At 37.8% G+C, this 15,246-nt stretch overlaps 1 protein-coding gene across 3 annotated transcripts in view; it reads left to right on the top strand.

Moving 5' to 3' along the window:
- The first annotated feature begins 2,950 nt into the window (after nucleotides 1-2,950).
- Nucleotides 2,951-15,246, top strand: part of LOC121731569 (protein outspread) — a 256,640-nt gene continuing 244,344 nt past the window's right edge. For 2 of the 3 annotated variants that reach the window (XM_042121052.1, XM_042121054.1), the window contains exon 1: nucleotides 2,952-3,421. In XM_042121052.1, coding sequence (XP_041976986.1) covers nucleotides 3,305-3,421 — 117 coding nt within the window. In that variant the 5' untranslated portion in view covers nucleotides 2,952-3,304. Of the gene's footprint in view, nucleotides 3,422-15,246 lie in introns of all 3 variants that reach the window. The other variant, XM_042121053.1, reaches the window with a different exon arrangement.

Genomic DNA, 15,246 nt, shown 5'->3' with positions numbered 1-15,246 from the left:
ATTAGTATCTCCATTCTCCATGCCAAATTTCATCAAAATAGATTAAATAATTTAGGCGAGAATCATAAAATTTTTCCGGGATAAAATGTATCATATTGTATGAGATATTTTGTATTTGAGCAAAATGGGCCCAGCCGTTTACGCGTGATGTCGTTACCACAAGAAATATAACGTTCCGCGCAGCTTCGCCCGCGTAAATTAGATATTTCACAGACAAATAGCCTATGATCTTTCACGTGGTCTACTTCTTATCCGTGCCAAATAATAGAAAAATTTCTTATAAGCCCTTTAAAATAATTTCCCCGTTTTTTTCCACATTTTTCTATATTTCTCCGCTCCTGTTAGTCTTAGCGTGATAAAATATAACTTATAGCCTTTCTTTATAAATGGGCTATCTAACACTGAAAGATTTTTTCAAATCGGACCAGTAGTTCTTGAGATTAGCGCGTTCAAATAAGCCCTTTCAAAAATTTTCCCCATTTTTTACACATTTTTCTCTATTTCTTCGCTCCTATTAGTCTTAGCGTGATAAAATATATCTTTTAGCCTTTCTCGGTAAATGGGCTATCTAACACTGAAAGAATTTTTCAAATCGGACCAGTAATTCCTGAGATTAACGCGTTCAAAAAGGCAATTTTAAATAATTTCTGCCGTTTTTTTCCACACTTTCCTCTATTTCTTTGCTCCTATTAGTATTAGAGTTATAAAATATAGCCTATAGCCTTCCGCGATAAATGGGCTATCTAACACTAAAATATTTTTTCAAATCGGACCAGTAGTTCCTGAGATTAGCGCGTTCAAACAAACAAACAAACAAACTCTTCCCAATTATAATATTAGTATAGATGTTACGCTCAAAGACTGAAAACGCTCAGTGAGCGAAAAAATGGCTCACAACGCGTTGTGGTCATAGTGAAAACGGCCACGACGCGTTCTGGTAATCACAGAAATACCACATAGCGAAATTCGTGTCGTGGGCCGTGGCTGACGGACCACAACGGGTTGTGGTAATCGAGAAAAGCCATGACGCGTTCTGAGCATTTAAAAACAGCCAGAAACCAGAGTGCTCTTGTGTATTGCGCACACACTTGGGCGCTATAAAATTACTCCTGCGTAACACGGCCTGGTTTCAGAACGCGTCGTGGCCGTTTTCATTAGAACGAATTCGCGTCGTGGCTGTTTTTGAATGCTTGGAGGGGCTAAAATGGTCGCTTTGAAGAATCATGTTATGAATCATAATATGATTCATTTTTCTAAAATCGCAAAATGCAACTCTGCTTGCAAATCATTTCTGTAGTTTTCTACTGATTTGACATTTGTCAGTTTGACAGTTTTGACAATTCATTTGCTGAATTGATTGAGAGGAATTGCTAAATGTGACCATTTTAGCCCCGCAGAATGCGTCATGGTTTATTCGATTACCGCAACGCGTTGTGGTCGAATAGCACGTCAGCCACGACACGAATTTCGCTTTGTGGTATTTCTGTGATTACCAGAACGCGTCGTGGCCGTTTCACTATTACCACAACGCGTTGTGAGCCATTTTTCGCTCACCGAGCGTTTTCGGTCTTTGAGCCTAACATATACATCAGTACAATGGTACAAGGAACCGTCAAAAATCTACCATTAAACTGTTGCAGGTAAACCATTTAATACATGTTTAAGAGGAGTCCACACCGCCCTTTTTTCCATACAAACGTTGTCCCCTGTTGCCTCCCTGGATAATGCTAGTAGAGTTATAATTTTTTTCCTGAATATCTACGGCCACTAATACAATGTCCCTATGTTTTCTTTTTTTTTCATAATTTAATTATTAAATAAGATTATGAACGTTCAAAAACCCAAAAAAATGGCCAGATTTTCCGCTGTGTTCAAATGTCCAGAAAACAGATTTGGCTAGATTATACAAAAAAAGCAAAACATAGGAACACAGTTCAAGCCTTTTTTTAATCTTTAATGAAAAAAGTACTTAAATCGGTTAAGTTTTGGAGAAGGAATCAGGGGACAACGAATCGTTGATTTTCTGGATTTTCTGCAGTTGTCTCTATCGCGTTCTGCGGTATAGGCTTGAGGTAAGGGAGACAGCTATAGATATTACACGTACTTTTTTTCATTTCTCTAGCCCCTGGTGTATCCTCTTAACACAGGTATGTGGTAACACAGGCAGGTTGCAAGACTTGCAAGACGATCTAATAGCGTTTTCGGCATCTAGAAGTTAGAACTACCCCGGTCCCCGGGGCAGGGCAGGAAGGGCAGGCCGAATGGAGAAGGAAATAATCAAACAAAACCGGTTATCTAAGTACTACGAGTAGTAATACGTAACTACTAACTGCTATGTATAACTAGTAATTTAAACTTCGGCAATTTTTGTGTCTATTAGACCTACGGCCTACCCTGCCCTGGGGCAGTTCTAGATGCCGATAAAGCTATAAGTCATAATATTAAATTAAAACAACGAAGTCTTAGTAATAGGGTCCCGTTTTTACCATTTGGGTACGGAACCATAAAAATGAAAAACCGCGTCAGAGACCAGAGTCCGGACCACAATATTGCTTGCACAGTGCATGAAATATGAATATCCAGATAGATCTTGTATTTTAAAAGCGTCAACATAAATAATATTGTATAATTTCCTATAAATTTCGGGACTTCGCGATTCCTTTCATTCCATAAAACTTAACAATAATATTAAATACGCAGTAACAATATTTATAGACATCTATCGGAATTAACAGAAACTACTAAGTCATTACTTTATATAGAATTGTCTTTAGTTACTACACTTGTCAATAGATGTCGTTATGTAGGCTTTTCTATTAATGAAATATTCGACGGTGACAGACAACCTGAATTTATATAGGTGTAAGAGAGAAACAAAACGCCACTCACACGCATACAAATTACTACTACAGCGGCGCATAATTTACGCTGTACATGAAAAGAGAAGTTGTAAAACAACAACCCTGCCGCGCTGCTTGTGTTGCCGCTTGGTTTTCTATCAGATGTAATGTGGCCGGGCTGTCGTGCCGTCGCGCGGTCGTGCTCCGCGTGTTCGCTATAAAATCGATGTTTATTTTGTCGCGATTTCGATTATTGTTTACGCGATCGGTCGACTCCTTCGGCTTCCCGGGGGAGAGTGTGTTGTGTTTGTGTCGGTGACGATACTGCTGACTAGTGATTTCGATAGCCGTGGGTGCGCGCGTGATAAACTACGTGTTGAGGCGAATACGAGTGTTGGTGTTACAGCATCAACATGCTGTGCACGGTGACATAGTGACCACGAGGTTCTCCCTGACCTTTGACAATGTCTGGTCGCTCGGATTGCCGGAAGTTCGCTCCCAACATCTTCAACAAGAGCAAGTGCACCAACTGCTTCAGGCAGAAGGAGGAGCACAGCGCCGAGGCGTTGGAATCTAATCGGGTGAGTTTTTATAAACTAGCGTTAGAATTCGTGCACAACATAGAAGCATGATTTGCGTGTTTACGTCTCGACGTATGTGTGCGTTTGCCTCTTTAGGTGTCGACTGTTGATCTAACGGACACCGGCCGCCGAGTAAAAAATTGTTAAAACTAGGTATCTTATCTTAAATAAGGTGGACTCTACCCGGAATTGATTACAATTCCTAGTCATAAGTAATTAATGTAATATACATTATTCTAGATTAGCAAATCACTGGTACTCACCGCTTGTCCTAAGGTGACAAACCTAAAAAGGGTTTTAATCCAACTACCGTCTTATTTCGGGTTTTTCACATATTTACCGCCAAAATTATAGATGTACACATTGCTTGATTGTGGTGAGCGGTAACTGGCTAGTGGTGAATCCGAAACAAAATAATATCTTCTACTAAAATATATTTTCAACGAAATGCTAACCATTCATGATTGATGTAATGAATGTGTAGATAGGAACTTAAAACCCTTTTAGGTTTTAAGTTCCTATCTATTAGGACTAAGATGTATGTCTTTCTATCATTTGGCCAATAATAACCCACCAGTGCGACCGACTCCTGTGCAGCCAAGACATTACACAGCATTAGCCAGCCACAATAACCTTTTGACATGGTGTCTGGGTTTCAATATTATTTCTCGAAGATCCATAATTTGGTTACGACAATGCAGGATGATCATTGATCACCCTATTGTCTAACAAGAAAGCTGATCAATGCTTTAGGCTGGACATAATAAAGCGTCGATCCTGTGCTCTCCTGCCAATGATGATGGATTATTCCCTATCGAGTGTCCCCGAGTACTGCGCACACACTTGGACACTATAACATGTTTTCTGTGGTGTTTTTCCATCGAAACTTACCACCGACGCGACGCCGAAATCGGTGTAGCATTATTTATTCGCTTTCATACATAAGGAGTGTTTATTGTATTAATAATTACTGCTGCCCCGTCTCAATTCCAAAATGAAAAAGCGTAATTTCGTTGCACCACGATTTCCGATTATTTAATGAAGTTGTCGATACCTTATCGACTAGATAATGACGCAAACGGGCCATTAGTTCGGCTTATCGTTGAGACTGCAGTGGTTTTTATAATTAAGTAACCGGTAAAGTTAGAAGACTGCAAAGCCAGGTTGAACATTTTATTTCTTACGACGCGGATTCCGTAAAATCGTATCCCGCGGTAATCGTACTATTTCGAGCGATAAAAATATGTCCTTCCAAGTGTCTACTAGTTTATGCACTATCAAAATCGGCTCAGTAGTTTCTGCAATATCTTCATATTTAATGCAAACAAACACACTTCCAATTTTTTATTGGTGACCTGGCTATCGGTGGCGCAGGAGAGAGAACATTGGAAGATACTGGCGGAGGCCTTTGCCCAGCAGTGGGAAGAGATAGGCTAATTAAAAAAAAACTGACGTAATATTATACTTATTGTATATTATTTATGTACCCAATGGCTAAGGAACTCTCTCGTGCATCTTTTTGGATCGCCGTAGCCGGGTAACTATCTTTAAGTACACGGTACTGACTATGGCAACAAAATATTTTATTTAATAAACCGACTAAAATAATTGTGTTTACTCTCACAAATGAATTTACATACAAATAAGCAGTCAAGGCGAATTTCAAGGCTATCACATGATTAATGTTGTTATTAATTTGTTAAACATATTACATAGGTAATATTATTCCTTCAAGCCCCATAAGAGCACCGTTGATCGCGACAACAATAATTATTACGTTATTGAGAAAGTTGTTGGCGAAGACAATGTTGTTGATTTTGTTTGGGCTAACCCTTTTGATTAGACACCTCTGAAAAGAACTCAGAAACGAACAAAGTCAGGTTTTGTGCACCTCTTTAAGTTAATGACTTCTGAATATAATATAACGTATTACCTAGTCCTTGCCTATCTATAACTGGTATTATCAATGAGAAAGTGTAAAATCCGTCTGTCTGTCACCTCTTCACGCCCAGACCGCTGAACCGATTTTGCTGAAATTTACTGTGCCGAGATACTTTGAGTCCCGGGAAAGGACACAGGAAACCTTTATCCCGGAAAAAATATGGTTTCCTCATAAACGAATTTTGCCGAAACGGAGTTGCGGGGCGTAATCTAGTTTTATACATAATCTTGAGGCTCAATACGGTGACATGGACACATGGTTGTTATTGTACCACCTGTTTTAACAATGAACCCCAAATGAGGCCTACAAGTGTACAAATCTTTCACCAGAGACGTAAAAATCCCAGGAAACCGTCAATTTTGCTGCATGTAGCCTGTTTTCCGCCTCCAAATAACTATCAGCGTATACATAAGGTTTATTATAGCGTATGACGGCCTATTCATATTAATAGTTGAACAGAAGTAACATCAAAATTTCGTATATCTATACTTACTTAATATTATAAAGCGGAAGAGTTTGTTTGTTTGTTTTAACGCGCTAATCTCCGGAACTACTAGTATAATATAAAAATGTTATAATATTATTCTGTCATTCATATAGTTTTGAACTTGTCTTATGGCCTGGACTCTGGAGTCTGGACCATAGTGTCTGTATTACAATTTACATACTTAGTAGTGTAGTATAGTTAAAATATTATTAAAATATTAACCGAAGTAGTAGTAACAAACAAATACTCGTTAGTAGCTGTGAGCTGTCAAAGCCAAGGTTAAAACCGAATGTGGTTCACCTGTGATCGTTAAAGTGGTTATTCAGAGTATTGAGTTACCAAATATTTGTTGAATAAATTAATGTAATGTACACTTGTACACGTTTAATTTTGTTAATAGTCGACATATTTAAATATTCAGGCAAAAACGTGATTTAAGGCCCTACTTTTTAGGCCCTATTTTTGTAGTATTATTGAGCACGTGTAGTAGCTGAGGTACCTAGTAGCATATCCTGAAAAAGTTTAAAAAAAAACTTATTTATTCCACATTTGAAATTTAAATAATCGAATTATCAGTTCTACAAGCAATAATAATTTCAGTAGGTGTTATAAAAGTATTGTTTACTTAACACTTCGAGGCTGGCCGCTAATTTGGCCGCTCGTGCCCCAAATGCCACATTTCACATATTTTATACAGATAGCAAAACAGTGCACAGTCGGGGAAATTAAGTGAAAGCTCGGAAATTTACCCCCTTACTAATAAATGCTGTGTAAGCTTTGAATAGGTATACAGTGTTTTGTCTTCTTCAATCCAATTAAAAATGTCACTTTTGTGACAGGAACAAAACACTGTATAGTTATACAGTGTTTTGTTCCTGTGACCATTTTAGCCTCGTAGCTCGCTCCCCAAATGCCACATATTATTTTCACACATACACTGTATAGCAAAACAGTGTACAGTCGAGGAAATTAACTGTTTAGCAAAGTCCTTGATTTGTTCGAAAAAGCATTTAAAAGCCTATGTCATTTTTATTCTGTCGTAATAAACGTAATAAAAGCTTTAAACGCTGTGTTAGGAATATTGATTGTGGAAGAAAGTTGACAAACCTGCCTCATTATAAACTATCAATTGAATGTCACAATTAATTTCGATAAAGTGAAAATGTTATTTACTGTACACTATTAATAAAGTACGACAGAGTGATTAAACATTTTGGGTCGGGCATTACAAGTATTTAAATTAATTAATACGACGCTTGACAAAGCTTCTAAATTATAAAAAAAAGATATTAGTTGCGCCATATTTAAGTTTTTTGATTATACTTACTTAAAATTTACGTCATTTTATTTATCTGGGGAGTGGGGACACGGTAGTGTCCCCGCCGAGACGTCAGACGAGCCATAAATATTATTCAAAATATAGGCTGTAATTTAGGGTGCGTATGTGTCCTTTAATACATATATAATAATAATGTAAAGTTCATTGTGAAAGTAGCAGCGCTGAAAGAGCAAAAAAGGCAAGCGCCCCAGCGTCATGAATCTGTCATAGTAAAAGTTTTAAAAAAGTTTATCTTTCAGCGCTGCTACTTTCACAGTGAACTCTATGTAACAAGGGACTCATACACACCCTAAAGTATTATGTCTTTGTTTTGCTACGCCCTGTACAATACCTATCATTATTAGTTACTTATGAGTTATGGTTGGTAGTTGGTTCTATTTGTGACACTATAATACTATTATAATATTATAACACTTTTGTAAATCTAAATAAATCAGATTCACTTTTAAAGTGCAGCTCCCAAACCCGACTTCGTAGACAAAAACTCGAAGCGAATCCTTGAGATAGAAAAAAAAATAGATAAAGAGGGCTCTTTTTTTTTGAGGACCAGATTAGAGTCAAAGGAATGCGGCCGCAGGGCCAGGTGCAACAACCTTAACGCCCCCGGACCAAATTTTTGTGTAACTTGGACCAAATTTGGCCAGAGAATGGCCAAGTTTTTTGATGTGTTGGGTTATCTATTATGTAAATAAAATAATATACTTAATGTTATAATATATTGTGTATTATATGCATATTTTTATTGATTGAATAAATATTATATTGTTGTGTTCAGTATTTTAAGGTGTTATAAAAGTGGTTACTATCACCTATTTTGTTTTTCGATTATTATTACCGTAATGTTATTCGATCGGCTAATACCGCCATGCCCGCTGTAAAATGTGAAGCCTGACCGCGATATTTGATATGAAATCTGTTTTGGCGCCAAAGGTACTTAAGGCCAGCAGGGCTAAAATGGTCACATTTAGCAATTCCTCTCAATCAATTCAGCAAATGAATTGTCAAAACTGTCAAACTGACTAATGTCAAATCAGTACGAAAATACAGAAATGAATTGCAAGCAGAGTTGCATTTTGCGATTTTAGAAAAATGAATCATATTATGATTCATAAATATCATGATTCTTCAAAGCGACCATTTTAGCCCCGCAGTACCTATGTTATATTTAGCTAAAAAATAGACCCTGAAATGACGTCACATGTTTACCAAAGCTTTTGCAATTCAAGATTTTAATGGCAAAATGCGAAAAATTGTTTTCATTGTACCTAACCATGCCTTGTAAAACTGCTACATTCTTCACTACTTATAATCTAGATATGGACCGCACAATATTTACTTATTCTGCTTCTGCAATTGTTAAGAAGATGGAGAAAGAGATTTAAGAAAAAAAAAGGTAAAATGTTGCTACATCGTGACGTGCATTTTCGCGTTACGTTGACGTAAATTTTCACGTCACGTCAACGTACCGCAACGTTCCATGTTGACGACGTCGCGTCGTGACGAAGATGTGGACAGGCCGGTAAATCTTTAACATACTTTTAGTAGACCGTGTTTTAGAAAATGTCAAAATCACGAGACTGGACACAGAATTTCATAAAAATTTTGACATCCCTAGTCCCTATTAAATTATTAGAAATTTAATAGGGACTAGGACCACAAGGACATAGGATACTTTTGTTGCTGCAGTAAACTGTACGGTTCCCGCGGTGTCGCCGCGTTTAAGTAAAAACTCGTTTTGGATATGTTTAAGATCGCTTGTTTTGGAAATGTTTTAGGCCGAGCCGGCCTCTCATAGAAAACAAGAAATGGAACAGCAAGAAATGGAAAGGACGTAAGTGACAAAATGGTTTTTGTCGCGTAATTTAAAAATCATAAATATATTTTATAAAAGCTATGGGCAAATTATAGTGTATGCTTGAACTAATCTATGTACAAATTTTGGAAGCTTAAATCACTCTCCTCTGTTGGCAAAATTAGAATCCCTGTTTTTAAAGAGGTCTTTTTGATTCATTATTCTGTGTTATAAAAGTTGACCATTCGTGTTATGCAGTATGTTATGAGTAATTCAAAGATAAAGACATGATGAATACCGACTGTGAACTTTAATTTCTTAGCTTTAGTCATTGTTGAGAAAAATCGATATCGCTGCAGCCAAATTATCAAGGCGTCATCTTAACAACGGAGTTGCTTACTTTTGGCTGCTTGGCCTAGGATATCTTTGCTGTCATTGCTGATTCACTTCGAACTTAGTTTAGTATATCGGTTGTATAAACTCTGTATTTAAACCGTTATAACAACAATGGCGGCATAATGTGGGTCGTATCAGACAATTAAGCCGACACCTTATTTATGGCTCGGCGTTATGACACTATCATACTGTAGCGAAAATAGATCGATAAGGGATAAAGACTTCCCGCCTCTCAATATAACGGCTTCTTAAATGTCTATGACACTATAGTAACGATAAATATTAATAAGATAAACAATAATTTTCCCCGGCTGTACTTTAAGGCCGTTTTACAATTCGCCTTTTTGTTTTTGTTATATTTATATATACGTGGGAGAGCCATGCTTCGGCACGAATGGGCCGGCTCGACCGGAGAAATACCACGTTCTCACAGAAAACCGGCGTGAAACAGTGCTTACGCTGTGTTTCGCCGAGTGAGTGAGTTTATCGGAGGCCCAATCCCCTACCCTATTCCCTTCCCTACCCTCCCCTATTCCCTTCCCTTGCCATCCCTACCCTCCCCTATTATCCTATTCCCTCTTAAAAGGCCGGCAACGCACCTGCAGCTCTTCTGATGCTGCGAGTGTCCATGGGCGACGGAAGTTGCTTTCCGGGTCAGGTGACCCGTTTTCTCGTTTTTCATAAAAAAAATAATAGAAAGAATAATATTATCAATTTTCTTTTTGTAGCTTATGTATTATTCTTTACTAAAGTTTCTATTTATATGCATTGGATGTCTGGTTCACCTATCATAATTAGCTTTCCAGCCGGCCGTTTTACATTCAATTATGGAAAAATACAATCTCCACTCACTATTTAAATGTCAATATAGTGGCAAATTTGCATAGGTACGTGCGTGCGTTTAATTGTGGGACTTATTTTTACCCTTCCAGTTGAGACGTTGAATCAACTCTCGCCGGCAATTCCATTAATAGTTACCGCTTTTACACTTTATTACGATACCAGTAAGGTGCAAAAGATACGCGTGTCAGCGCTCGTACCCTATTTTAATATGCACAGACTTATAGATAGCATTTGACAACGACTCTTTCAATATTTTGTGTCCTTTGTGGTCTTATACATTATGCGGAAAACCTGCGACCAATGGAGGGGAGGCGTCCGCATAGGAGGAAAAAGGTTAAATAATCTCCGATATGCTGATGACACTACTCTCTTGGCTGCAAATGAAGTCGAGATGCAAGAACTGTTGGAGAGAATGGAGCAAATCAGCAATACCCTAGGCCTCTCTATTAACAAAAAGAAAACCAAAATAATGATCATAGATAGAGGAAACACACTACCATTGACTGGCGCTCTAAAACTAGAAGTGGTTAGCGAATTCGTATACCTTGGGTCCACTATCACGAACAACGGCTCCTGTGAACCAGACATACGTAGGAGAATTGGGATGGCTAAGAGTGCCATGTCTCAAATGCATAAAACCTGGCGTGACAGGAAGATTTCGCTAAGAACCAAGACGAAACTTGTGCACACGCTCATATTCTCCATCTTTCTTTATGGATCCGAGACATGGACTCTGAAGTCTGCAGACCGCAGACGTATCGACGCCTTCGAGATGTGGTGCTGGAGAAAAATGCTCCGAATTCCATGGACTGCATTCAGAACCAACGCATCCATTCTGGCTCAACTAAATATAAAAACAAGGCTCTCTACCATCTGCCTCAAACGCATTTTAGAATATTTCGGACACATAGCCAGAAAAAAAGGAGACAATCTTGAAAAACTGATGGTAACTGGCAAGATTGAGGGAAAAAGACCACGAGGTCGCAGTCCCATGCGTTGGTCCGATCAAATCCGCACCACACTTCGTCTACGACGCTCTTCGAGTGGCCGAGGATAGGAACAGCTGGCGTAAGACCATTAGAAGGAAGGTCATGGAAGGGGGAGGTCACGACCCTCAGACATGAGGAACACGACTGGAGGAGGAGAGGTGGTCTTATACATATCTGTTTATTAAAAATGTGTTTGTAAGCCTATTTTTATGAATACTAGTTATTGAAATTACCAGATATGTAAATTGGAAATGTTATGTCGTCTCTGCGAGTCGGATCACTACAGGGTCTTATTTTAGAACCTTTGCTATTTTTGCTTTATGCTAATGGTATTTTTAGTAACCTGTCAATGATCTTTATGTTTATTTAACCTTGCTGCTTTGTAATATTGTTAAATAGTTGTTGTTAAATAGCGTCAATCTACTATTTCTAAGAAACTTCTATCCCAAGGCTTTTATAACCGAAATGTCTAGTAATATCTGTTCAGCCTTATACGGCATAATTGGCGTTTCTCGTTAGAACCGAACCGTATATTTAACAGGAGTTTAGCGCAACAATTATAGGCTCATTACTGATGGGAATTATCCATACAATGTTGCTGAGATTACTACTGCCAGTGTTGACTATTTCTTGTCTGTCTGCAACAACATAAAATATTCAAAGAAAGGAAAAATGGATACAAGAGACAAAAATAAGCTTGTTGGAGTAATGAAGTACAATAATTATTTTAATAGCATTTGTTACTAAAATATAATAAATTAATTTTGCAATCGAATTAAGATACTATATTTTAACCTTACATTACATTACACATACACCGTACTGCAAAATCAGTAAGTTGTATAAAAAATAAGTCTGGCGATGCGCAATAATTATAAGCCTTTAATTTTAAGCATGTTATAATGCGAAAAAGTAAGGGCTGATGTATTTTCGCATTTATGAAAAGAAAAGGAAAGAAAAAATATGAGAAACATTACCAACGACGCATTAAGCCACTTATGCAATAACATAAGAAAATGGTACATGATCATTACCCGCCAGTGTCGTTTCTACTAACCCTGAGACAGGGCTGTGTTCGTCGATGTTTTCATTTAAATTTTTATCGATATTTAAATAGCTCATGTTTATTCTGTCCCAGTTTTAGAGATTTATGTTGTTTAACACCTGTAACTGGTAAACGATGTGTTTCAAAGTCCGTTCCGTATTTGGATATCCTCAATTATTATAATTAGCAAGTTAATTGCCATTTAAAAATGCCAAATGTTTGTGTTATCAAATAGCAATATTTATCCAACTATCTTTAGAAAAAATAATGATGAATCCTTAAAATAAAACTTACGGTATTTATTAATCTTAATTACTGTTCTACTTTTATAAATCATCTTTCTCGACTTATTGGTCCTTGTCAATAGGATCTTGTTTAATTCCTTACTTAACCATTAGGAGTCAAGATTCAATCTAGAAGAATCGATAAATATCAAAGCTGACGATATCTGCATCGTCGATAGTTAATCAAACAGCAGTGCTAGGCGGTCGATAAATTTTATTTTCAATTAAAATACTTATATCGATATGAACACGACACATCCCTAATCAGAATGTTTAATTAAGCGACGATAGTACTGGTGGAGTCAGCTCGACTGCAGATGTAAGCTTATGATTGATGGTGGATCAACGCCTTAAGGCTTCTAACATCTTCTCTGCTTAAGGTAAAGCGTTATTACCTAGTAGTAGGAAAATTAAGGGCTCTTCAGAAACTATGAGGTACATAATATTTTGACCTATAGCTATGGTACAAACCGATAGAATTTCCGCGCTTTAGTCATTTCTTTACAAACCACGGAAATGCCGAAATGCATGAACTATAACGTCTAATATAAAGTTTAATAACTTGTCCTGTGAACTGAATCATAGATACAAGTATAAATCTAGATGGTATTTAACGCGGTCTGTAAGCTACATACTGTAGCGGTGATGCAGTGGTGCTAATAGGTCTGAATTCCACTAAAATTAGGGTACTTTCATACATACCATGTCCAGTAAAGTTAAATGTTTTAATGTTTAAACTCAGCAAAGATTTTTTCTTCTCAAAAGGAATCATGACGATCAGCGAACAGCCTCCCAACCCAACGACGAGGCGAGCTCATCCTCCGTAAGTGAACGACTCCAAGCATCGCGGGAGAGCAAAAAGGAGGATGAGAAAGAGAACGATCAAAATAAAATTAAGAAGTCAAAAAATTCAATGGCCAAATTAAAAGTTTTTGTGGGTTCCATCAAAAAAGTACTTTATCGTGAAAAAACCGCAATGCAGCCAAACAGTCAAGATAAAAACATCCTTTCTCAGATCAAGGCTGCATCACAAACAAACCGGCAGGCTTCAGCAATAGAGGCTTTCTTGAGGGAACCATCTCCACAAAAACCAGCAAATAAAAACAAAAGATATAGAGCTGATTTCGGACAAGTGCTCCCGCCAAAACTCAGACTGGCCCAGAACCATGAAGATCATATAATAAATGCCTTCCTCGAGTTTCAGGCGATAATAAGAGCAAATAAGACCATAAAGCTCTTGACCTGCAATAAGATCATGCAGGCCTATCAGCGAAAAAATCAAAAGCTGTTAGAAGTGATACTCGAGGATGCAAAAGCTGCAATATACGACAATGTCACCTCCACAATAATCGCCGGGGCGATGACAGGGAAGTATATGGCGGCGCTAAGTGCGGACAACAGGTTCGTGGTTCTGGACGAGGATGAATCAAAACGGACGGGAACGCTCAAATATATCACAGCATCTGAGGATCCAATAGTGGTAATAGCCGAATGTACCAGAATAATGCTGGAAGACAGGATACTAGAAATGGCAGAAGTCCTATCTGGGGACCCCGAATCCAGCATGGACTGGGACATATTCGCGAAACCCATCAACTACTCGTGGGTCAATGGGGTTCCTGGATGTGGGAAAAAAACTTGGATCATTAATAACTTCAATGAGGAAACAGACGTTATAATAACAACGACAATCGAAGCAGCCGAGGATCTAAAGCAAAGGCTATCGCTACGAACTGGCAACAAAGTTAAAGATAAAGTTCGTACCATGGCCTCTTTGCTGGTAAATGGGACAAAAGGAACCTACAAAAGGTTGATAGTTGACGAGGCCCTCATGAACCATTTCGGCACAATCGTCATGGCGAATCAGTTAACAGGCGCCAACGATGTCATCCTCATTGGAGATATTAACCAACTTCCGTTTATAGAGCGTGAAAACCTCTTTAAACTTAATTACACTCGTCCAAACCTGGTAACCAGCATCACCCAGGAGTTGTCTTGCACACACAGGAGCCCTATGGTTGTAGCTATATCCCGGCACACTAACACCTGTGTCTATTACACTGACACTGATGGAGACGCTGTGGCAAGCTTCATAAAAAGAGCCACGGAGGTGTCAACCGAACACATAAAAGATTATAACATAAAAATGGCTATAAAAGACAGGAACGATAAAGTCCTAAGCCACATAGCTGGTACATTCGACACAGAACGATATCTCTTTAACACCTTACAACATCTAAAGGCAAAGGGTGGAGCAGCATAAAATCTAAGGAAATCGTAAAATGTCGGATCTACTGGCCGCCACACCGACTGGAACCTCACCGTTCAAAACATTAATCTTATTACTTACTATGTAATTTATAAAACAATAAATATATATTTATTTATTATATGTATGTTTAAATTTTAATAATAATAATAAAAAAAAAAACTCAGCAAAGATTAAGGTGAATTTTTTCGTCCTACTAGCCGGTTCAGTAAAAGCTATTTTGCCTGTTCACCAGCAAGTTAAAAACGCGTTTAACAGAAGTTTTAAACATAATATTATTACATAAGTTGCCATAGTCGAGAAAGTTGCTTGTTTTAATGTTTTCCCATTTCGTAACGCGTTATGGTAGTGTCAAATTATTATGGGCAAAATTTACATCGCAACTTCCATAAATCTTTTTGTAGTTTTTTATAATCCGTCAAATCTATCGATAATAATA

This window comes from Aricia agestis, chromosome 11, assembly GCF_905147365.1.
Source record: "Aricia agestis chromosome 11, ilAriAges1.1, whole genome shotgun sequence".
NCBI lineage: Eukaryota > Metazoa > Arthropoda > Insecta > Lepidoptera > Lycaenidae > Aricia > Aricia agestis.
Note: the sequence above shows the minus strand (reverse complement) of the source record. Positions and strands in the feature narration are given on the sequence as shown.